We start from the raw sequence: 24,909 nt of genomic DNA on the forward strand, positions 1-24,909 counted from the left end.
TCATTTCCATCTAAACTCACACATTAAAGTAAACACAGATAAAGATAAACTACAAATAATGCAACCTGAGAAACAACAGATAACCTCAAGTGAGTAGCTTCGCACGAAGCGACTTGTACTTGCATGGCGGAGATGAAGGCGGGCAAAGCCGGTGGTATCCGTGTCGGGTCGTGGGTTTTCTGTGGAAGAACCATCTGGTGACCCGGTAGAGTTGTTTTCCGAGCTTGAAACCTCAGATATCTTTCTCATGCATACTCGGTAGAAGAAATGGAATTGAGGAATTGGGTGTTTTGAGCGGCATTAATTAGGTGTTGAAGGGTGTGAAGCTGTCAAGCTGTTGAAGGAGTCTCTGCAGTCCAATCTGTCGTAACAAATGCCTTCCTTGGGAAGAAAGCTGCTGTTTGAATATCTCTTTATCATCCACTTAACTTGCACATCATAAAGGACTGGCATTGACATCTTAAAGCTTGGCTGAGCTGTTTGTTTCTAAAATGGTTTTGTTTTGCTTTTTACCAACCCATGGTTGTTTTGGAGCAACTATGTGATGATGTGATTTCATGCTTTTGGATTTCATAACTTCTTTATGGGAGTCCAATGTATGAATGAAAATTTTCTTATGTAATATGCTTTTTAAGTAGTGTGCTAGTTGAATGTTCTAATATAACTATGTGGCTATCTTCAGTCAGTGTTTTCATAAAATTTGTGGATTCATTTTCAATTGGTTTATTGGTCTCGGACCAACATCATATATGCTCTTAAGGTGCACTGAGATGTTTATGTATTTAATTAGCTAAGACTCCCCAGACTTTTTTTTTTTTTACCCCTGTATGTGATACTGAAATGCCATTGAATCCTAGTAGGCATCACTTATATTGTACCATTAATATGTCTTTTAACATTTGATCAGTCCAAAGAATCCCACTACATTACTTTATGATCAAACTTTTAAGGTTTGAGATCTGAGTGCGAGCCGGGAGATTTAATTTGAGTGAGGACTTTATCAAAGACCTAGTAAGACCAAGACTTGAAAAGGTGGAAAAGAGTATAGCTGTAAAGAATAGATAAAATCCTTTAGGCAAAATAAAAGATACACACCTAGTCATCTCTTGAAGAAAAAGAAAAGAACCACAAGAGCTGGTCCAAATCTTTGAAGATCAAAGTCAGGTCTATAAATAGGTCTTTTATTCAATTATAAATAAGCGATTTGCTGAAGATCAAGGCCAGGTCTGTAAATAGGTCTTTCAACTCTTTTAGGAATTTAAGTTCTCATAATTTTTCAGTACATCTTCTTCAAACTTTCCAAGTTAATATAATGGCACATCGTGATGGTGTTCAATCTTCTTCAAAGCTAATTTTGTCCAACTTTTAAAATAGCAGGAAAAAATAAATTGTGATCATGTTCATATGCTTTTCTGATTCATTCTTCACATAATGCTTGTCAGGTCAAGTGTTTTGGAGTTCTATTTTTTGGAGTATTTGTAAGGTTTAGCGTCAATGGCAACCACCAGCACCCCCACCACGGATATTACTTTGAAGCTCTTGATTGATAGAAAGGGCCACAAAGTTCTGTATGCTGAATCGGGCAAGGAATTTGTGGATTTCCTTTTCACCATTATGTCATTACCCGTTGGCACTGTCATTAGGCTCCTCAGCAAGGATAGCATGGTTGGTAGCTTAGGCAAACTTTATCATAGTATTGAAAGCATTGGTGACATTTACATGCTACCAGATTGTAACAGAGATACCTTGCTCAAACCCACAGCGGTAATAGGCAGTGGGGATGCCTCTCTTTTGTTAACTAATGATGAGTCAGTGGCGAATAGAAAGGCTTACATGTGTGTGAACAGCCACCGGTATGTGGCTGATGACCCTAGAGCCATATGTCCAAAGTGCAAAAATTATATCTCCACCGAAGTGCCTTATGTTGCTCCGCAGGCTACTACTGCTGGATCTTCCGGGGGTGGTCGTGGATATGTGAAAGATATTGTGACATACATGATTATGGATAATTTGGAGGTGAATCCCCTGTCTACCACAGCTTGTCTAACTATGCTTAACAAGTTCAATGTTAAGGAGGTTGATTCCCTTGAAGAGAAGGTGGTTCATCTAGGCATGGATGAGGTATGAATCTCAATATTTCCCTCATATCTCACTTGTCTGTAATTCAAAATAAATGCTGTAACTTGTTCTTCATAATTCAAATAGCTTGTGCCTGCTAAGTTCTTTTCCAACCCCATTTTGAGAGGTCGACAACTTTTGATACAATTGTGATTCTGATTACTGTACATTAATCTCCGTGTATTTAGATATTAATTGCTTTCGAGTTTGTGTTCTTGAAATTGATTCACGGTGTGGAAGAGGTGATAAGTTAATGTTTATTGTTATTTTTACATTTTTGATCCTCAAGTAATGTTATCTTCTATTATTTATATACTTGATCAATGAACTATAAACTAGTGTTCTCCAAATGGCATCGATCCAATTTGGCACAATTATACTACTGTTGTACATCTGCAATGATCACTTTTTTCTTCTCATCTTTAGGGTTTGAAACTGTTGAAGGCATCATTGGAGTCAAATTCTGTTCTCACAAATGTTTTCCTTGGGAAGAAAGAAGCATATAACATTTCAATGCCCTGCAAGCGATACTGACACTCTGGAGCTTCTACGAGATCCTGGTTGCTAAGTTGTGAGTAGGCGTTCAAGAGGCTAAACTTTTGTTAACAATTAGTGATTGTAAATGTGTGTCGTCACTTTCATATCTTTGTCTTGTTGAATCTGTAGTTTTAACAATAGTTAAGAAGGAATCATGAACATTTTGTTGCATGAGTATCTCAACTTAATTAGCACCGTAATTGTTGGAATTGACTTGCTGAAGTGTTTACAGATGTTTGTTCTTAGTTGGGATTCTTTTGCTTCTCATACATGTTTGAGACCTCCATAACTCTTGCTTGGATGCAATGAAGACTAGCTTAGCCCCTCCTTGACTAGTTGATTTCCATTTACCAATCTCAACCATCCACCAAGAATCCAAATCTTAATAAACAACCCACAGAGGAGCAATTACTTACTACCTACTAATAAAGAAAGGGTCAAACCCAAAACTAACGCCCACAAAGAAAGGGCCTGCGGTTAGTACTTACGAGAAGAACGGTTGTGATATCTCAGATTCATTTCTTCACTCAAATCCTTCTCGCTGTGTCAATGGCAGCTACCAATCTCAAATTGAATCTCACAATCGACACCGAAAACAACAAGGTTCTATTTGCCATACCGGACAAGGATTTCTTGGATTTCCTTTTCAGCCTTCTGTCTTTGCCTCTTTCAACTGTCACTAGGCTGCTTTCCAGGGACCATAGCGTGCTTGGTAGCTTAGGCAAGCTGCATGAGAGTATCGAAAAGCTTGATCATATGTTCTTCCTGCCTAATCTTAACACTAGGGACACCCTGTTGAAACCCAAATCACCGATCCATCATTTGTTGATGACCAAAGATGACAATGAATCAGCGGCCACAGATGATGGAGGGTATGTTCGAAAACATGCTACATACTTTTTGATGGATAACTTGCAAGTGAAGGCTCCTCTTTCTACGTCTTATATGCTTCCTTTGATTCTGGTTAAGAAATTTGATCCTGAGGATGGTACCGTTAAGCAGAGGTGGCTTAAAGTTGAAGAGAGGTGTGTTGATGTGGGCAGGGATGAGGTATGAACTCTCAATTTTGCTACGAAATGATCTAGATCACCCATTTGATATCATTTGGTTGGTACTAGTACCATAGCATTAGGTTTCCTTTGAACGACGAGCGGATTATTTCCTTTGAGAATGCCTCTCCATGGACCTAAACCACTATCCAAATGACGTAATCCGCCAAAACAAGAGATTCGATATTTGAATTACAGTAACATGTGCACCGATACCCTAGCCGGATTCCAACCATGTTGATAGAAGTGTGCTTTCCAATTACTAAAAGTTGAATTTCAATTTACTTATTGTCTGATGCCTCCCATAGTTTTTTACTTCACATGTTTAAATGGAAAACATGAATGTTTTGATGAAAAGATGACTATATTCTATAGGCTTCTTGTTTTATCAAGATGATAATTACCTCTTTTTTCTTCTTATTTTTAGGCTTTGAAATTGCTGAAGTCATCATTGGAATCAAAGACAGTTCTCACTGATGTGTTTCTTGGAAAGAAAGAGGCAAAAGCAGAGGTGGAGGCAGAGGCAGAGGCGGCATTGGTGCAATCTTGTGTTTCAAGTGGAAATGATAGCTTGGAATATGAATGGGATTTTTGTGGTTGATGGCTAAACTTTTGCAATCTTCGATTTAGAGTACTTTGTGATGGATATACTTCTGTTAAAAACCCGTTGTAAATTGACGTAGCGATCAACTTTTATTGTTTTTTTGAAGCAGATCAACTTTTATTGTTGGCACTCACAAAATGATTTGTGTTATGGGATTATTCCCATTGTATCTTTTATCTCTTTAAATTCATTACATAGCAACCTTGTGTTCTAAATTGTAACAATTGCAAAATATGAACGGTGGGTTCTCAGAGTGTGGCAGACCCTTCTCCTTCGAGATTGAGGGTGAGATTTGCTCCCTACATCGTCTGCTTCCAAGGAACTAATATCGCATAATTCATATTTTGATTAAAAAAAAAGAAAAAAAAAAAGTGATAACACGATATACTCCTATAAATCCGTTATTTTTCGACACTTTATTCGTACGAGTTTATACCGAGATACCAGTGTAGGTGAGAGGCCAAAAACATGACTACTAGAAATATTAGTAAGAGACTTTATAGAGTGTCAAATGTAGTTGTATCATTTTAGTTTGAACCCTAAAGTATTGTAAGAATAAACAAAATGCAAAATCCAACAACTTTGATGATTATGTTTTAAGACTTCGTTTGGAATGCTTCTCGAATTTTCAAAGTGTTTTAAGCAATGCTCAGCTAAAAGAGTTAAAAACGGTTTTAAACCATTGAAAGAAGTACTTTACAAAAATCACTTAAAAAAAAGAAGTACTTTACAAAAATCACTTAAATTTGCGTAAAACAGCTCTTTATACTTCTAACAAAAAAATTTCCAACGAAAATGCTATGAATTACAAAAAAAACATTTTTACATAACCAAAATCCAAACCAACCCTGAATGGATTGATACAAGGATAGACAGACTACTCATAAGCTCCTCGGGTCTTCTACAAACTTCATAATTGGATTAGTGTAAAAAAAAATTATCAAAAAAAAAAAAAAAACTGTTGGGCATAAACACCATGACAATATTGATACGGGCCTTAAGTAGGCCCAAAATCATTTTCCCTCTGTCAAACCCAAAGTGAAGGCCCATAAAAGAAAGGGTTTTACCAATACAAAAGAGAACGCAGCTATATAAAGCCACCAGAGTCGTCTTCACCACTTTGAAACCCTACTCTTCGGCCGCAGCTGCTCTTTCGCCTCAGGTACTTCTTCGCCCCTCTCCGTCTTTCACCCTATCGATTCTCTCAGAAATGCTTTGTATCTATGAATCTAATTGCTCACACACAACGCTAGCCTGCATCTAGGTTCTGAATCGAGCTTTTCTTTTAGGGCGTTTAAAGATTCATGCTTCTGCTTTCAGTTCATTTTGCTTGTGGTGTGGTGTTATTCTAATATTGACATGAATGGGCTATGTGTTTGTGGTTTTTGTTTGGCTTTGGGCTTATTTGAAATCGCGATTTGGTTAGGGTTTTACTGATTTAGTCTCTTATTGTTTGTGTAATGCTTTTCAGGTAGGATTGTTTCGCGCAGAGGTTTGAGCAATGGCCCCTAAAGGTACTTCCTTTGACATTGAGCTTTAAGTAGAATGAATATGCGACGATTTATTGTGATTAGGCTGTGAAATTTTATTTTTTTTCACTGCAAGCTGGTTTTTTTTTTTTAATGACCTGTGTTCAATTTTAATATGCAATATATTCGGTTGTCTACGCATATCTAGTAGTGTAGTCAGGGGTTTCTGAGCTTTGTGATGAAATGTTACGTTGTAGGCATTTTCTGTATAAGAGATGAAGCTTCGGATTGTTTTTTTACTTCTTTTCTTTTCCCTGGGCGATAGGACTTTATGTTCTTGTGTGGTAGATTAAGTTTGCAAGAGTGTTTGTATAGTTTGTAGAGTGAAATTAGAAGGGATAGGGTCTATTTGTGAAACATTTGATTTAATTCTGCTACTGTGTTTTGCCAAATACCCAAAAATTGCTAAAGGCTATAAGTTACACATGTGTCGCTGGTTGTTGGTTCTGGACTTCTGGTCCTCATACTACTAAATTATAAGTCTGTCCTAAAATTTTATTGTTCACCTCTTGCAGTTGACGGTAAGAAGGCTGATCCCAAGGCTCAGGCCTTGAAGACTGCCAAGGCTGTGAAGTCAGGGCCAACCTTCAAGAAGAAGGCTAAGAAGATCAGGACATCAGTCACATTCCACAGGCCAAGGACATTGAAGAAGGAAAGGAACCCCAAGTACCCCCGCATTAGCGCACCACCAAGAAACAAGTTGGACCATTACCAGATCCTCAAGTATCCATTGACCACTGAGTCTGCAATGAAGAAGATTGAGGACAACAATACCCTTGTTTTCATTGTTGACATCCGTGCTGATAAGAAGAAAATTAAGGATGCAGTGAAGAAGATGTACGACATTCAGACCAAGAAAGTGAATACTCTGATCAGGTAAATGCTATTAATTTATGCTTCTAGTTAGCATTGATCTTCTATTGGGGGTTGTCTTTGTGCTGTGATAGGTATACAATGTTTTAAGGTTGATGTAATTGTGCATTGTTACGCCTGCTGCAGGTTTGATTAATAAAGTTGTATCTAACTTATGACTTGTATTGTGCAGGCCTGATGGAACGAAGAAGGCATATGTTAGGTTGACACCTGATTACGATGCATTGGATGTGGCTAACAAGATCGGCATCATATAAGCTATTGTTGTGTTATCTTCTTAGGATGGAGCCAAGGGATTTTGTTATTGCTTTGACATTTTTGTTAGTAGTACTGTACTGGTTTAATACTCTTTCTTTAATGTGTTTGAGAACCATGTCTTTTTTATGGCAATGTGATGCTATTAAAATTTAGTACTTGCAATTTGGTAATTGTTATGTCAGATGTACTTGTTATTATACTCCTATATGCGTTATTTCCAGATTTGTTTCTGAGAATTTGATGAGTAAAATGAATATGAATTAGTTCAGTCTGGAATTAGAAGTGAACTGTTAACATTGAAAAATGCTCCAGACCAAAGAAAATATACTTTGTTACAATGATGATGTGTCGAGCATGTGTTCGAATGTTAACCTTTTCAATCAAAGAATTTCTCTCAAAGTTAATAGATACATTTCAATCTCTTCCCTCTCAAAAATACAAAAAGAAAAGAAAAGTAAAACAAAAGGATTCCTGATGAGCAGGTACATAAATGTATGGTCTAGAGTTTGCCCTTGTTTTGGTATAATGCAGAATGATCTCTGCTAATTACAACTCCGATGTCTGCTAATTGCCTTCATAGACTTTGAAAAGTTTAAAGGAATCAACTATGGTGTGTAATTTTTCTTTCATCTTCCCCCACCTCCTTTCGTTGGCTCCCGTCGTCAATGTGTAGAATTTACCTGCAATCAGCAATGCAAGTTATGGTCAAAAACAAAAAACACCCAACCTGCAAAGCTATATAAATATTTAGACAGTAGTGTATACAAAACTTGCTGTCTAAGTCTGAACAAATAGTAGTACCATTGTTAACAGATATTGTGCTTAGAGCGTGGCGAGTAAAGTTTGGAGCCTTGGCCACAAACTCAAAAGTGTAATATGTTTTCCCATCAATCTCATGCTGCACCAAATTTACAAACACCATTAAAACATAAGAAGAGATTCAATACCCTATAACAGAAGTCTTGCGGACAAAGTTCAACAAAATTATATATCCTTTAAAAGTAACTCATGGTGAGAGGTTTAGATATATGTTGAATGTCTAGACAATTGCAGCATCGAGGATTAGCTATTCACAACTTTATCTCAAGTTTGCTATATATCAGGAAATTTCCATTGTTCTAAACTAGTTGATGGATTCACTTAAAAACTAGATGTATCAAACAAAATGAAATCATGGAACAAACCTCTGATGCCTCAATCAGCTTTGTTTTCTGGGTAGGAGGAGCCAGAACCTTCTTGATCAAAGTCTCCGCCACCTGTGATTGATCATCAAGGGTAGGACTGAGCAAAATTGATGTCAACATTTGGGAATCTAGCGGGCAAGGTTCATAAACTTCTAACCTCTTGTGGAGTCCCAAATTCCTTGATGTCTTCCTTGACAGTTGGGAAGAGAGCCACACTCGCAGTTTCTAGTGGCTCAATCACATCCTTGAATACCTTGTCTTGGCCTTCAATGGAAACTTCCTGCCACCCAAAAGGGTAGACAAATTCGTATCCGTCTTTCTTGTCCGTAACAAGCTGAAAATTCTTTTTATTTTCTGCAGCAACTGAGCCATATCAAAGGTGTTGTTTTAGGATATCAGTCATCATTTTAGTAAGGAAAGCAACTTACTTTACACATAACGGGCATTGTTCTCTTGCTACTAATGCTATCTAGTATTTTGAAGTACGAAAACAATGCTAGACTTAAAAGAACAAGATACAGAACAAGTACAACTGTTATAATTCCTTACATGATACAGAATGTTGGTTCATGAGAGAAGCCCAAGAAGCAATTGTCCCTGCAGCTAGTACCTGGCGTCTCCCGGATCTATCTGCCAAGTATAAACATAAAATTAGATGGAATTCACGAAGAAAAGAAACCCTTATATTTTAAAGCTAATATCATTAATCAACAGAACACAAAAGCATGAATTGAGCCTAAAAATGCCAGAAACTATTACTGCTAACTGAAACAGACATTGATATATAGCAATGCAAATCGAAAGGAACAGAAAATAATGAAAGTGAGGACCTTGAGAAGGAGAGCATGCTGAAGACGATGAAGCTTGTTCTGCTCTTACCAAAAACGACACGCTTCTTCTATAGCAATGTGAATTGCTTTGCTTATTTTGTACCTAGTTAATGCAACAAAGTTCAATGCAAATTAAGCAGGTGAAACAAGAAAAAGAACAAGCACTATCAAACACTGAAGCTCTACAGCAGAAAACAATAGGGGCATTGAAAACCTTAGTGAAGGAGTTGAGCACAAGGGTCCTGTGGAGTGAAGGTGAGTTCTGCAGGGTCGCCATTGTTGGTTTCTGTGAATGAAGCTGGAAACAAAGTGTAGTCACTGTGTGAGTTCAGAATTGCCCTATTGTTTTCTGTGGTGAAGTGGTGATCACCTTATCTGTTTCTTTGTTTGTTTGGACAGGATGAGACACCTGGCTGTATGCCTTGTTGCTCTTCACCTTTTTCTCTCTTTCACTGTCAAAAAATAGAAAGTCAAATATTGCAAACCCACATTTTTTTTTTTCTAGCTAAAAGGATGATTGGAATTAGAGAAAATACACTACATTGTAGACCTAGACTATTCTACGGAAGGGAAGTCAAACTCGAGAGAAAATACTAGAGGTAATTTGTCTTAAATTTAGCGTCTCATACGGGAGGGAGAGTCAAATTCAAGAGAAGATTTTCATATTATTTATCTCGAATTAAGTGCTTGTTGCGGGAGGGAAAATCAAATTCAAAAGAAGATACTCTATATTATCAAACTTAAATTTAGGGTACGTTGCGAGAGAGAGAGAGTCAAACTCGACACTTCTGACAACATTGATCTCTCTACATTTGGTGAAATGGGATCCATTTGATTATGGCTTTTAATGAGTTGTGGATCTTCTCATATCGTAAATTATGACTAGATCATCTCATGATTTCTTATGCGAACTAGAACCTCCATCATTCCTCTATTTCATGATGCAATGGCAGGTTTAGTCGGTCCATGTTAATGATGTCTATCTTTTATCTTCTTTGTCATTCCACTAAAGCACGTTATCTTTTAAGTTTTTTTTTTCTTTTGATGTCATTGTCACACGGTTGCTACAGAACTCAAACCTTTTGCTAATAAAGCTTAAAAACCGAATATAATTAGGATCAATGTCTCATACACTTTTAGCCTTCAGAATCAAATTCCAGTGACGATAATAATTATGTTCCACAAATTTCTTCATATATGGTGCCAATCAAGATATGTTAAACATGCACATGGAGATTCTAAATGCGAAAAACTTTTGGAGTTAATTTGAGTAGTGAGAAAAGATCGAAATTGAGTACATGTTAAGTGTTCGATTTCTTCCAATGTAATATACTGTTTACATTGAAACTCATACGAATATGTCCCTCTGATTTTGTTTGTTTTTTTGCTTGTATTTTATATAGAAATAGCTAGTTAGAGATCAGCTAGTTGTTATTCTTATCAAATCCTACTAAATGACCATTATGACAAAAGTCCTTCTGCAATATTTTTTTTAATTTTTTTTTTTTGATCAAATAAACAACTCAAATGCTACAACTAGTCTTTCGTGAGTTAAACTCACAACCTCTCACTTTCAAAGGGGAGACTATGCCACTAGACCAAATGGTACTGGGCTTTCTGCAATATTATTGTTTAATTAAGATTTCATCATGATTGCACAACTTAAATAGTGATTAACGACATAATTAATCTCTACATTATCAAGTAGGTATACAAATGGCAAACCCAAAAGAGAAAAACGCTTTCTATAGTACATTATATATAGTTTGATTTGTTGACAACCTACATGTTTTTGTTGTCATAGATTGATGTAAACAACTTGCAATGATTTGATTAAGGGGTACGGTTCCCAGCACTTTCCAAAAGAAATGCATTTTATTCAGTATGTAAAAGACTATTCTATAATTTTAGGGAAGAAACCGAAATTTGAACTCTCGCATATTCTAGAAATAAATATAAAAAGAAATTGATAACAAAAGTTACAAATCACCACAAGTCAAGAAGAACTGATATGGTGGTTTATGCATTAGCTCGCTCTTTTAAGACAGAGTTTTTCACTTACTCGATTCTTTAATAGTGTGGTTCGTGTTTTTGCTCGCTCAACTCGTATTTTAACATTATGGCTATTTATGTATTTACTTGGTTTGTTGTTCAAATTGCTTAGATATTGGCTCATATTTAATAAAAATTGATGAGTAAAGAGTGGCCAAATATGGAATCAAAACTTTTGTCCCAATTAGTTTTGTGTTTCTTCATCAAAACAATAACCGGTATAAATTGTGGAAGGGAAGAAGAAGATGAAAGTACACTTATGTGACTTGTGGCAAAAAAAAAAAATTCATATAATTCGTCTTTGAACAACAAAATATTAAGTTTCATATGTTTGATTTTCTCAAATATCTTTTTATTATCAAGTAATTTTAGATAGAGTGATTTATTTTTCAGTATTGAACACAGTTTCGAACTCAAAAAACACGACGGATAAAGAAAACACAAGTTTCTAAGAATTTAGGCATTGACCTGCCTATTCCTCCAATTTCTTGGGTGAATTTGATTAGTATCATAGGCAAAATCAAAAGCAATAAAAAGAGGGAATAACAGCTTAGCAAATAGCAACAGTCCAAATAAACAAAGTGCAGCACCCAACTCAAAAGCAAATGAAAAGGAATGATGGGCACAGACAGACGAAATGCCCTGGCAATAAACAAAAAAAAAAAAAAAAAATTCTGACCTTCTTCAATTATGTCTGCTCCCCCCAAAAAACAGAACCAAAAAAATATTCTTAAACAAAAACCCCCCAAATTTTAAATAATCCACGTGTCTCCCCCCACCAGGGACTCCCCCGTAATTTGCCCCCTCCCCGCACAGCTGTTTACACACTAACCAACCCAACCTTCCTTCTCAAAATTACCAAACCACCCCTCCCTCGCCGGCGTTTGACCGTTAAACACAGAGACAGAACCACAAAAAAAAAAAGGAAAATAAAATTTGATTTTTTTTCGAAAGGGTGGTTCTAGTTGGACCTCCAAATTTAATATTTGGACCTCTAATTTTTTTCAATTATTAATAGATTTTGTCAAGTCATATGAAAAGACAAATAAGGACAAAGTTAGAAAAATGAAAAAAAAAAAAAAAAAAAAAAACTCATCTTACCTTCCCCAAATATAACATTCAATTAAATTGTTTTTTTTTTTCCGAAATTTCCTTATATTGTCATATAGTTTTATAATTTACCTAAAACAATTAAGTAAAAATTAATAATTTTTATACATGGCCTACAATTAATACAAAAGTAAATTCAAAACAATCTGATTTGAAATTTCCTTAAATTATATTAATTGAATATTATGATATAGTTATTACTCGATATTTCAACCCAAAACCCATGAAATTAATCCTTCTATGAAATCCTTCTTTTAGCAAATTCAAAGGAATTCTAGGAACATATCAAAATCGAGAACCAACCCTCTGATTAATTTTGGTGGAGGAGAGATCTACTCATAAGAGAACAATATCATGTGATTTTGATTCATTCTTTTTCTCATGGTTGAATATAGAGATAAAAAGTAGAGTAAGAGATTATTGTATCTCATGTTCAAGGGTGTTTTGGTAAAAATAAGGAGGTCCACTTAGCTTTTTAGGATACTAAAAAGTAAATTAGAGGTCTACTAAGTATAGGAGGTCCAAATAGCAAATTTGGAGGTCCAACTAGAACCACCCTTTTCGAAAAGCTGAAACCAAAAAAAAGAAAAAGAAAAAGAAAAAGAAAAAAGAAGAAGAAGGTGACAGTGGGTTTTTGTGGGTTGGGGTTGGGGTTGGGGTTGGGGTTGGGGGGAAGGGTCAATATTTTCTTTCTTTCATTCTCCGCCTTCTTTGACCGAGTCGACCCATTTTGCCCTCCAAAACCTTCTCCTTCTTCTCTTCTTCGACGACTCTCTGTTCTTCTTCTTCTTCTTCGGGGAATAGGGAGCTAAAAGCCAAAGAGCAACAACCAAAAAAACCCAGATTAACAACAAACCCAAGCATCAATTTTTTTCCTCTAAATTTAGCACAGATCCGCTAAATTTAGAGGGAGAGAGAAACAGAAGCCCCATTTACAGAATTAGGTTTAGGGTTTTTGAGGAAGAGTGACGGAGCTTAATAAGGGAAGATGATGATCAATCGGGGGCTGTTCGGGTGGTCCCCCCCGCACGTACAGCCGCTGACTCCGGTGTCTGAGGTCTCGGAGCCGCCGGAGTCGCCGTCGCCGTACATGGACATGAGCGGGGACACGTCGGCGCAGCCGGTCGAGCAGGAGGAGGAGATGGAGGAGCCTGAGGAGATCGAGCCGCCGCCCGCTGCCGTGCCGTTTACGAGGCTGTTCACCTGCGCCGACCGCCTCGATTGGGTTTTGATGACCGTCGGATCGCTGGCGGCCGCCGCGCACGGCACGGCGCTCGTGGTGTACTTGCACTTTTTTGCTAAGATTATTCATGTGCTTTGGATCGAAAAGGATTCTAAAGAAGCGCCGCCGATGCATGTGACGCCGGAGCAGTACCAGAAGTTTATGGATGTAAGTTGTGAAACCCTAGTGTCTGATTTTTGGGAAAGAAAGAAAAATTGGGATTGTGTTTTAGGTGGGGGTTTGGTTAATTCAGCTGGAATTAGCTGATTTAAGTGGGGATATAGTTCTTCATCTTCTGTTTATAGGCAGGTGTTTCCTTTTTGGGTTAGTTTGAGCTGGAAATGGCAGGCTTGGAGTTTGGGATTTAGTGTTTAAAGCTCGTTCTTTTAGGTCTTATAGTGGATTTACATGGAAAAATTTGCATTCTTTTTGTAATCTGGTAGGTGTTCTTTCTAATTCTAGCCGGGCACTGGTTTTTATTCCGGTTTTATTGCGCTAGCTTATCGGGACTTACTGAGAATTTATGTTTGCTGCTTATACTTCCATGTAAAACTCATTTTGAGTTTACAATCTCGGGATTAGATTCTTTCTCAAGGAGCCGTAAAGGAAATGAAAAAAGGTTCTGTTAATCAAGTTGATAGCTACTGTAGCACTCTGTAGATGTGATTCCTATTATTTTGACTTGGAAAGATGGCTAGTTAGTAATTTGTGTGGAAGTCATCTTAGGTTATGGGGAGATCAGAGTGTCTTGCACAGGGCTATTGGTTACTTTTTTCTGCCATAACAACTTCAATCAACGAGTGTTGCTATGGTACGTCTAGACAGTTGCTTTTGCTGAGTCATAGGATACTTACCACTGATATATTTTCCTAATCTTATACACTGCATGACTGTGGACAGTTTGTTACTTAGAAAATATTCTCATATTTCGAGGTTTGGTAGTAATCAGAGTTGCGTATCACATTCCTTTGATATCAGACAGCACTGTCTCTGTATCTTTGTATTCAGCAATTGGGAAGTTGGGGAAAATTACATGGGCCAAGAATTTGATGATGCGAACTTAGGTCTTTTTGAAGTTTGGCTAAGCATCTAGTGGCCTCCTATCTGATTTGTTTGTCAATGAAAGGGTGGTAGTGCTTTTTCTTCCTGAGGAAGGGGAATTTTTTAAAAATGTTACAGCAAATATGTGAATTACAGGTTACTTTGCTTTAAATTTCGTGCGAAACCTTCGGTCTGAAGTTTATGTGTTATAGAAGAAGTTACGTACTTGAAACTCTCAATTAGAAATTCACTGTGTGGAATCATTATGTCACCAAAGTAGAATCTTTTAATAGACAGGCAGCTTAGGTATTGTATTGAGGCGTAATTCATTTTTCTGCTTTTGTTTTCTTTTCTTCCTCTTCTTTTTATATTATTAAGTGCCTTTTGTTTTCATTCTGGAATATTATTGTGTTATCATCTACCTTTGCAATGAGCATTCAATTCTAAATGGAAGTTTAAGGTATGAGCTGAAAGTCAATAACCGTCTTATTGTCTGCCTGCAGCTTGCTTTAAGCATTGTTTATATCGCTGTGGGTGTTTTTGCTGCTGGTTGGATTGGTAAGGTTCTTTATCATTATATTACTTTTTGTTCAATATAGGAAAGGCTTGTTTGCATACATTGTACTAACTTGTCTTATGTAATAGAGGTCTCATGCTGGATTCTGACTGGAGAACGGCAGACTGCTGTCATCAGGTCAAGATATGTTCAAGTATTACTTAACCAGGATATGAGTTTTTTTGATACCTATGGGAACAATGGGGACATCGTGAGCCAAGTTTTGAGTGATGTTCTACTCATTCAGTCTGCTCTCAGTGAAAAAGTATGCCTGAGCCTAATACATTGCCTCATTCCCCTTTCCCATCTTCGCACTCACGCTCAATTAATTTTCACAGTAATCTCTTGGTTCATGTGTCTTGTCTAATCTTTTTAATCCCGTCTCATAACGCAGGTTGGAAATTATATTCATAACATGGCGACATTTTTCAGTGGGCTCATTATTGGATTCATCAACTGTTGGCAGATTGCGGCTATAACATTAGCCACTGGTCCATTTATTGTTGCTGCTGGAGGAATATCAAATATATTTCTTCACAGGCTTGCTGAGAATATTCAAGATGCATATGCTGAAGCAGCTAGCATTGCTGAACAGGTTGCTTACTATTTTACAAATCTTACGTACAATTATCTCCCCCCTTCCTTTTGCTTTGTCATACCATCATATATTCGTTGAAAATAGCGATATACCTTGCTGGTTTTATTATTGTATTTAATTATTCGGTGAGATTGGATGCGTTCTGGTTTTCCATGTTGATGAAGTGGTTAAAGCAATTTTGTTTTAACTGTCCGTACATCTCCGTTTCGCAGGCAGTCTCTTACATTGGGACATTATATGCATTTACAAATGAAACATTGGCCAAGTATTCTTATGCAACATCACTACAAGCAACTCTTCGATATGGTATATTGATTAGTCTGGTGCAAGGACTAGGACTTGGATTTACATATGGGCTTGCCATTTGTTCATGTGCCTTGCAACTCTGGGTTGGAAGGTTCCTGGTTACTCATGAAAAAGCTCATGGTGGTGAAATTATAACAGCTTTATTTGCTGTAATATTAAGTGGCCTGTAAGTATCTTTGCCTTCTGTATGTATATTATTGTTTATATATGTATATATTTGTTTTTCTGATGATGGGTATGTTTTATTCCTTAGTACTAATGTGTATATATACCTTCACATACAGTGGGCTGAACCAAGCAGCAACAAACTTCTACTCATTTGATCAAGGTCGAATTGCGGCTTATAGACTGTTTGAGATGATACAAAGATCATCCTCTAATGTTAATCACGAGGGAACTACCCTAGTGGCTGTACAAGGAAATATTGAGTTCCGGAATGTGTATTTCAGTTATCCATCTCGTCCGGAGATTCCTATTTTGAGTAGTTTTTACCTCTCTGTACCTGCTAAGAAAGCTGTGGCACTCGTGGGTAGAAATGGATCTGGAAAGAGCAGTATCATTCCCCTCATGGAGCAGTTTTATAATCCAACATTAGGTAGGAGGATGGTCATATAGCTTTCTCTTTGTGGCGTACATGCTATTTTCCATTCAAGGTTCTGCTGAAACATTTAGCAAAAATTTCTGCTTGGAGATTTCCAATGGTTTTTCCATTTTGTGGTGCAGGAGAAGTTCTTTTGGATGGAGAAAATATAAAAAACCTGAATTTGGAATGGCTCAGAAGCCAGATAGGGCTAGTCACACAAGATCCTGCCTTGTTAAGTTTGAGTATAAGAGATAATATTGCTTATGGGCGGGATGCGACAATGGATCAAATTGAAGAAGCTGCTAAAATAGCACATGCACATACATTTATTACTTCGCTTGAGAGATCGTATGAAACACAGGTCAAAATTGGGCAAATGTGCCCCATATTGTTTTTTATGTTTCTAATTTTTCCTCCTACTGCTTTGTATTTTATTATGTTTTAAAATATTTGTATTCATTTATGCATTTCAGGTAGGAAGGGCAGGATTAGCACTGACAGAAGAGCAAAAAATAAAACTTTCAATTGCCAGGGCAGTGCTTCTGAATCCATCAATTCTTCTGCTTGATGAGGTCACTGGTGGACTTGATTTTGAAGCTGAAAGAACTGTTCAAGAGGCTCTAGATCTCCTCATGTTGGGACGTTCGACTATAATTATAGCTCGGCGGCTTAGTCTTATAAGGAATGCTGATTACATAGCTGTGATGGAGGAAGGTCAACTAGTTGAAACGGGTACACATGAAGAGTTAATAACCCATGATGGCCTATATGCAGAGCTTCTCAGGTGTGAAGAAGCTGCAAAGCTTCCCCGGAGGTATGATACAAGATCACTGTTCTTTCTATAACTTTGTTGAGGATTGTTGGGATTGCTTTTACAAAATCTTTTTAGTGGTGTATGTGCCTAGAAGTTTCTTATTTATTTTTTAATTGAATTTCTTTCTTTTGCTAACTTGGTTATGTCTTTAATGGAATCTTTTGATGCAGAATGCCAGTGCGGAATTACAAGGAGACTACAGCTTTCCAAATTGAAATGGATTCTTCAGCAAGTAATAGCTTCCAAGAACCATCATCCCCAAAAATGATGAAATCACCCTCACTTCAGAGGGTTACTGGTATATTTCGAATGGGTGATGTCAATTTTAATGCACAGGACTCACCAAAACCTAAGAGTCCACCAGTAGAGAAAGTGGTGGAAAACGGTCAGCAGCCCTTGGATACAGCAGATAAGGAACCATCAATAAAGCGGCAGGATAGTTTTGAAATGAGACTACCAGAGCTACCCAAGATTGATGTCCAGTCTGCAAATCAACAAACAACAAATGGTTCGGACCCTGAATCCCCTGTTTCACCCCTTTTGACATCTGATCCGAAAAATGAACGTTCTCATTCACAAACCTTTAGCCGCCCTCATAGCCATTCTGATGATGTTCCCATCAAAGTGAAGGGAGCAAAGAGTACACATTATAAAAAGTCACCATCATTTTGGAGGCTTGCACAGCTTTCTTTTGCAGAGTGGCTTTATGCTGTGTTAGGAAGCATTGGTGCTGCTATCTTTGGTTCCTTTAATCCTCTTCTTGCTTATGTTATCGCACTTGTAGTAACAGCATACTACAGGGGTAGTGAAGGTCGTCACTTGAGGCAAGAAGTAGACAAATGGTGCTTGATCATTGCTTGCATGGGTATAGTGACAGTTGTTGCCAATTTCTTGCAACACTTCTACTTTGGTATCATGGGGGAGAAAATGACTGAACGAGTTCGCAGAATGATGTTTTCAGGTGCTAGACTCTTAACCTCTTATTAGTTTTCTTGATAAAGCTGACTACTGTGTAGGCACTTTATTCTCATATGTTGATCATCTTGTTACAGCAATGCTCCGCAATGAGGTGGGATGGTTTGATGAAGAGGAAAACAGTGCTGATACCTTGTCCATGCGCTTGGCAAATGATGCTACATTTGTGCGAGCTGCTTTTAGTAATCGGCTTTCAATATTCATACAGGATAGTGCTGCTATCATTGTGGCTGTTTTGATTGGGATGTTGCTACAATGGCGATTAGCACTTGTGGCTTTGGCAACCCTACCTGTTCTCACTATTTCTGCCATTGCACAGGTATTCATCATGTCTACTTTCTTATACAGGGTTTTCTAATATTTGCATTGGAGTATCCAAAAGTCTTCTTGATTGAGCCTGTGTTAAAATCCTTTGCTTTTTGTGTATTAATAGATCCTTATAGCTGGGTCTTGTTACTCACTGTTATAAACTGGGTCTTGTTACTCACTGTTATAAACTGGGTCTTATTCAAAGAATTTACTGAATGGTCCTATACTCCCATTTATCCTTTCATTTGATTTGTCAAATTCATTTGTTTTTGTAATTTTGTGATCTTTGCCACACTTAACATATTATAAGTTGCTATATTTTCATTAGTTTCAGCTTTATTCTTTTGATTCGAGGTTAAAATTCCATTGGTTTTCACCCAATGATCTTCATTTTAAATATTGCAGAAATTATGGCTTGCTGGTTTTTCAAGGGGGATTCAGGAGATGCACAGGAAAGCATCTTTGGTTCTTGAGGATGCAGTTAGAAACATTTACACTGTGGTAGCATTCTGTGCTGGTAACAAGGTAATGGAGCTCTACAGATTGCAGCTAAAGAAGATCTTTAAGCAGAGTTTCTTTCATGGAATGGCCATCGGGTTTGCATTTGGTTTTTCACAGTTCCTTCTTTTTGCCTGCAACGCTCTTCTCCTCTGGTACACTGCATACTCCGTGAAACAGAAGTATATGGATCTACCTACTGCTCTCAAGGAGTATATGGTTTTCTCTTTTGCAACATTCGCACTGGTAGAGCCCTTTGGGTTGGCTCCTTACATACTCAAACGACGTAAATCTCTCATTTCAGTATTTGAAATCATAGATCGAGTGCCAAAGATTGAGCCAGATGAAAGCTCCGCCATGAAACCACCTAATGTTTATGGAAGCCTTGAGTTGAAAAATGTTGATTTCTGTTATCCAACCCGCCCAGAACTGTTGGTGCTGAGCAATTTCAGTCTCAAAGTAAACGGGGGGCAAACTGTAGCTGTGGTGGGAGTTTCAGGGTCGGGTAAGAGCACTATAATTTCTTTGATCGAGAGATTTTATGATCCAGTTGCTGGTCAAGTGATGCTGGATGGTCGAGATCTGAAGCTTTATAATTTGAGATGGTTGAGGAACCACCTTGGTCTAGTTCAACAGGAGCCCATTATTTTCTCGACAACAATAAGGGAGAATATAATATATGCAAGGCATAATGCTAGTGAAGCTGAAATGAAAGAGGCTGCAAGAATAGCGAATGCTCATCATTTCATCAGCAGCTTGCCTCATGGTTATGATACACATGTGGGGATGAGAGGGGTTGATCTAACCCCAGGACAGAAGCAAAGAATTGCAATCGCTCGTGTTGTTTTAAAAAATGCTCCCATTTTGTTATTGGATGAAGCAAGTTCGTCTATTGAATCTGAGTCAAGTCGAGTGGTGCAGGAGGCCCTTGATACATTAATCATGGGGAACAAAACAACCATTTTGATAGCTCACAGAGCTGCAATGATGAGGCACGTTGACAACATTGTAGTTCTTAATGGAGGGAGAATTGTGGAAGAAGGGTCCCATGATTCTTTAATGTCAAAGAACGGTCTGTATGTCCGTTTGATGCATCCTCACTTTGGCAAGGGTATGCGTCAGCACCGCCTTGTTTAGGATGGGTCTTTGATATTAACACGGGGTTTACCTGTACAGTTCTCGTTCTCTCATTTTGTACTGCTGCAAATATCTGCATCCGATGGCTTTATCCTAGAATATACGATGGTAGATTCAGAGTTGGCAGGGGAGAATAAGAATCAGAATGTGGCGGGATGTAACAATGTTTATAGAGCAAAATGAGGGGTGGAACATGGAGGCAGAGGCGGATTCATAGTCATATTGTTCAAATGTAGGCTTTAGGAATAGGGTTTTTGATGTTTGGTTGGTCTTTGAGGTTGTGCTATCTGGACTAATTCTTTAGGAGGCAAGCATAGGTAGGTTGGTGTTTTGTGCCTTGTCTCCATGGTATATTGATTGTTTTGAAGCAGAAAGTTGGCATCAATACAAGGGTCTACTGAGGTGTGGGGCTTTTCCCTAAATTTTAGTTTACTCGACTTGATCTTTTGTCAGTTGGATGGTAAATTTATTTGGGGGGAAGTTGTTGTAACATTTGTAAATATATAGATGATTTAATGCTATTCATTTTTTTCCTGCCTGGTTCACTATTTGATTTCGAGTCCCATCAATCTTTAAAATCTCTATAATTATGTTGCCTGTTAAACTGAAAAATGCTTGGCGCAGGAGCCATTCATTCTTCTTTACAAGCCAATCACAAATGTCATCTTCGTCTTGATTTGTTTTTGACACGCAAATGTGGATGGATTAGGAGAAATGAATGCAAGCATTTGTTCTTTAAGTGCTTAGTTTTGGGTGAAGGCAGCATTAGGTGTCTGTCCTACAAAAATGACCTTTGGAGAATAAACGACTTAATGGTGAAAAAATCCATTTTCGAACCCTATGGTTGACCAGGATGTAAGTAGTTAAATGTATATATTTTGAAATCAGACAAAGTGATTTCTTCTTGCTTTCCTCATGTACTCTCTAGTTGTAGCCATTGTTCTGTTCCAGGAAGAACTTGGAATACTATATACACCAGATGGAAATTTCACATTGGTGGTTGCCTTCCATGACATTGCATTTTAGATGTCAAGCATTCTGAAAGAGTCTGCAACCATTTTAAGCTGGTTGCGGTATCTTTTCCACCGTCTCTCATTTGCTCCGACGATTAGGGTGTAATATCTCCCTGTTAGAGGGCACATACAAGTTAGCAACATTGAATAGATCAGATTTCTCTATAGATCAAGTTAGCAACACTGAATAGATCAGAGTTCTCTAGATTTCTTGCAGAAGGAATGATCAGACTTTATCTCGTTTGGATTTGAAGTCTAGTTTACAAATCTAACAGTACAACATGTCAAACGTGTAGGAAGACAAGTGAAAACTTAGTGAAGATACTTACCATTTCCAATGGCTATGGTCGCAAAGGAAGTGGTAGAGAAGTTCGGAGATGTGAGTCCATACTCGAAGGTGTAATAGCTCTTCCCATCTATAGTTTTCTGCATCCAATGGATATCCAATGAAGGAAATGGTTAAGATTTCAGAGTCGGACAGTGCAAGAGTTCTATTTAAAGATACGATGCAAAGAGTAGAACCTCCTGCATGTCGAATATCTTTTCTACTTGGTTTGGTGCAGCAAATTTGTGTCTCACCAAATAGGGAACAACCTGTTTAAAGAGAAAACTTGTTGACTACCATTAAAGAAACAACAGTAAAACTGCATTCATTCATTTACCTCTTCCAATGGACCCAAATCATGGATGTCACTTTTGTCTGTGGGTATAAATCTCACTCTAACATTGTGAAGTTGCATATATCGGTCCTTGAAAGCAGAGTCATGTGCCCTGAAGTCAAAATCCTGATAGATGGAAACATACAAGTACGTTAATATAGTGAAGGGAAGAGATTTTCTCTATGGTAAAATTAGGCTGCTTCTGCATAAATGTGATTGTCTTCCTAGTTCTTACCCTCCAATCAGAGGGGTAATAATATGAATAGCCATCTTCTTTGTCAACATAACCTCGGAACTTGTCAGGTATTCCTTCACATTCAAAAAAATTCTCAATCTATAAATCAAAGGATAAAGTTCATTTCAAAAGTAAAAAAATTGATACTTGCAACTATTGATACCTTCAGCCAAGAGGGAACTTGTATGAAGTAGACTTGTAGTTAGTGCTCCAACTCCCAAGAGTAGTGGCCTTCTCTTGTAATAGCCTAAATTTCATCAAGGTGATAAGTCGAGGATAAAGAAATTATTATAATTTTAGAATCAATTAGAAGTTCATACATTTTCTTTATGACAAAACACCAGTTTCAGGATAACAATAAAAACAGGAAGTAATGATTGATAATAGAAGTTACACCTACAGCTCAATGGATATAAAATTATCTATAACAATGAACAAAGAGAAAAAGATCACATAAAATTGAGATAGAACTCAGAGGCTAATTTAAAAATTCCAACATTATCCAAAGAAGCATTTCTGTGGCAGAGCAATGGATGATAATAAGACAACTGCTCACAAGAGAAGGTCATATATGAAAATTGAACTTTATAGGAACTCATTTTGATATTCCTGGCATATGCATAAATCAAGTGCACATTCAAAGCCAAAGTCTACAAATTATGCATCATTGAGCATGATGAGCTTGAAGAAAAACTCAGATGGATTATCTTACTTTCTTCACTGGAAGCTGTCTCACTGGAGCATGTGATGGTTTTACCGGAAAAGTAAGCAGCGGTAGCTTTCGGAACCTCATTATGATTGAGCAAATTCAACTGGTGAAAAACCACGTACACAATTAGTACTAATTAGCTTAGCTAGCAAGCTAGCTAGAGTAGTCCTTCATGAACATTACTGAGAAAATTGGTGCTTTACCTTATTGTCAGGTAAGGTAGTGGAAACCCAGCTCAATGAGAGTGATGATATTGCCATAATTTGAATGTGAGAACCGGCTTTGGCTTCAGAATTCTGATATTGTAAGTGGATGGTGGAGACTGAAGCTTGTAGTTTGGCTTTCTGATGTGGGTTATGAGGCTTGGAGTTGACTGGGCTAGCTGGAGAGCTATTACACGAGAGAGGCACGTGACTTGCATATTATTGAAAGAAAGAAAAATGAAAAGAAAAAAAAACACGTGGCTAGTTGCCCATGATTGTAAATCAAGTTTTCCTTACTGTTCAAAATTGTAGATTAGAAATTTAGGATAAAATGATCAATGTATCTTCTAGTATAACAAGCAATTTTTTGTGTAATTTTCAGATTAATTCGAATAAGGCGTAATTAGTCATACAATAGTTTACATTAAAAAAAAAAAAAAAAATTCCACAAATAGTTACTCAACTATGACTCATTCGACACTTTGGTCACTAAAGTTTCAAATATATCACTTTGGTCACTCAACTATTACACTGTCAATCACTTAAGTCACCATAAGAGTATTTTTTATAATTTTTTTTAATGAAAAAAATTAACAAAGTGACTTAAGTGATTGACAATGTAATAGTTGAGTGACCAAAGTGATATATTTGAAACTTCAGTGACCAAAGTGTCGAATGAGTCATAGTTGAGTGACTATTTGTGAAATTTTCCCTAAAAAAAATATTTGTATTTGAGACTACGCGTGTCTATATTTTTTTTTGAAGGAATGACGACAAACTATATTAAGTAATAACCGAATGTTACATGAGGCGATGCAAAAGCATCGAAAGAAAACAAAAGAGCATAATGAGATGCACAATCGCATCTATAATAAAGAGAAAATAATAAAGGATAATAAGATGCACAAACGCATCTTGAATGAGAGGTAACCAGGATGTGACTTGATGTCGAACGACATCACTGCACTGCATATGTCACGAAAGCAGTGTAAATGTAATAGTAACAGTAACCGTAGCCGTAACCGTAACCGGTGTTATGATCACCTAGAAGAGGTGATTCACTCACCAGGAGTTCGAAAGTAACCGAGGGTGTCAAAAACTCGAAAATTATCAAACGAACTCCTAAGAACCAGAACCAGTACCAGTACCAGATCAATATGAGCAGCTGTCTCGGATCCAAGATCCGGGTTCGTAAGCGTCCAGGATCCCAAATACGGATCCAAATCAGGCCCGAGTCCAAAGTCAAGTCTGACACAGCAGCCTTGACAAGAACCCAAGCCCATGTGAATCTGATGAGGGCACCTAAACTCCTGGGCCCCCAAGCATCAGTTCCTCTCTGGGCACCCGACAGCCACCGCACCCAATCACCACTGATCTGAGCCGCTGTTCCGCCGCCGCGCCAACTCTGGCTCGAGCCACCCACCAGCCGGCGACAATGGTCCACAAACCCAGACGACCTGTTCAGAAGAAAGCCGCCGGTAGCAACTCCTAGAGAAGATGCACAAATATCAGCCTTCAACTCACAGAAACGACGCCACCAGTCATGCTGCTGCAGCTCACCGCAACTTCTCTCCGCAATCCTGATGTCGAATAGCAGAAAAAAAGACGCCGAACGGCCAGAATGATGCCAGGCGTGGAGAGAAATCGCGGACCAAATCTGACCCGACCCAGAAGACCGCAAAAGCTCCAATCGCGCCCGCCAAGATCGACCCAGATCTGCCAACGCCTCCGGCATCACGACACTACCTTTGAGTCGCGCTCGCCTAGGCCTAGACAAGCCACCACAAAACGGCACCACCATGGGGGATGCATAGGGATGCACATCAAGAGACAATCGATCTGGAACCCAAGTCTCCAACGCGTGTCTATATAAGATCATTTGTGTCAATATGCAAGAAAAGCCTAAA

At 37.9% G+C, this 24,909-nt stretch overlaps 5 protein-coding genes across 7 annotated transcripts; 3 read left to right on the top strand and 2 right to left on the bottom strand.

Moving 5' to 3' along the window:
- Positions 1–1,098: 1,098 nt before the first annotated feature.
- Positions 1,099–4,516, top strand: LOC133714703 (uncharacterized). Of its 2 annotated transcripts, none has more exons than XM_062140913.1 (3): positions 1,099–1,224; positions 1,443–2,121; positions 2,545–2,888. In XM_062140913.1, exons 2-3 carry the CDS (start codon positions 1,495–1,497, stop codon positions 2,650–2,652), a joined length of 735 nt encoding a protein of 244 aa, XP_061996897.1. In that variant the 5' UTR covers positions 1,099–1,224; positions 1,443–1,494; the 3' UTR covers positions 2,653–2,888. The 2 variants fall into 2 exon arrangements, with proteins under 2 accessions (XP_061996897.1, XP_061996898.1); XM_062140914.1 differs by lacking the exon at positions 1,099–1,224 and adding an exon at positions 4,132–4,516 and having other exon boundaries at positions 1,231–2,121; positions 2,545–3,705.
- An 854-nt stretch (positions 4,517–5,370) lies between these two features.
- LOC133716037 (large ribosomal subunit protein uL23) lies at positions 5,371–7,167 on the top strand. The gene is made up of 4 exons (XM_062142772.1): positions 5,371–5,470; positions 5,780–5,822; positions 6,353–6,713; positions 6,883–7,167. The coding sequence occupies exons 2-4, from the start codon at positions 5,810–5,812 to the stop codon at positions 6,965–6,967; spliced, it is 459 nt and encodes a 152-aa protein (XP_061998756.1). The 5' UTR covers positions 5,371–5,470; positions 5,780–5,809; the 3' UTR covers positions 6,968–7,167.
- A 147-nt stretch (positions 7,168–7,314) lies between these two features.
- LOC133716036 (psbP-like protein 1, chloroplastic) lies at positions 7,315–9,375 on the bottom strand. The gene is made up of 7 exons (XM_062142771.1): positions 9,197–9,375; positions 8,983–9,085; positions 8,702–8,782; positions 8,310–8,515; positions 8,153–8,224; positions 7,770–7,866; positions 7,315–7,648 (listed from the first exon to the last, which is right to left on the bottom strand). Exons 1-7 carry the CDS (start codon positions 9,257–9,259, stop codon positions 7,533–7,535), a joined length of 738 nt encoding a protein of 245 aa, XP_061998755.1. The 5' UTR covers positions 9,260–9,375; the 3' UTR covers positions 7,315–7,532.
- A 3,450-nt stretch (positions 9,376–12,825) lies between these two features.
- On the top strand, positions 12,826–20,728 carry LOC133717071 (ABC transporter B family member 20). 2 transcript variants are annotated; one of them, XM_062143705.1, is made up of 11 exons: positions 12,826–13,534; positions 14,911–14,965; positions 15,053–15,228; positions 15,358–15,558; positions 15,774–16,033; positions 16,152–16,462; positions 16,591–16,811; positions 16,924–17,264; positions 17,435–18,225; positions 18,317–18,558; positions 18,954–20,728. In XM_062143705.1, exons 1-11 carry the CDS (start codon positions 13,133–13,135, stop codon positions 20,181–20,183), a joined length of 4,230 nt encoding a protein of 1,409 aa, XP_061999689.1. In that variant the 5' UTR covers positions 12,826–13,132; the 3' UTR covers positions 20,184–20,728. The 2 variants fall into 2 exon arrangements, with proteins under 2 accessions (XP_061999689.1, XP_061999690.1); XM_062143706.1 differs by lacking the exon at positions 12,826–13,534 and having other exon boundaries at positions 14,941–14,965; positions 15,055–15,228.
- Positions 20,729–21,027: 299 nt separating this feature from the next.
- On the bottom strand, positions 21,028–23,161 carry LOC133717072 (photosynthetic NDH subunit of lumenal location 1, chloroplastic). Its single transcript, XM_062143707.1, has 8 exons — positions 23,003–23,161; positions 22,803–22,902; positions 22,254–22,337; positions 22,091–22,164; positions 21,859–21,981; positions 21,719–21,790; positions 21,526–21,622; positions 21,028–21,309 (listed from the first exon to the last, which is right to left on the bottom strand). The coding sequence occupies exons 1-8, from the start codon at positions 23,057–23,059 to the stop codon at positions 21,206–21,208; spliced, it is 711 nt and encodes a 236-aa protein (XP_061999691.1). The 5' UTR covers positions 23,060–23,161; the 3' UTR covers positions 21,028–21,205.
- Positions 23,162–24,909: the final 1,748 nt, after the last annotated feature.

This window comes from Rosa rugosa, chromosome 6 (genome assembly GCF_958449725.1).
Source record: "Rosa rugosa chromosome 6, drRosRugo1.1, whole genome shotgun sequence".
Lineage (NCBI taxonomy): Eukaryota > Viridiplantae > Streptophyta > Magnoliopsida > Rosales > Rosaceae > Rosa > Rosa rugosa.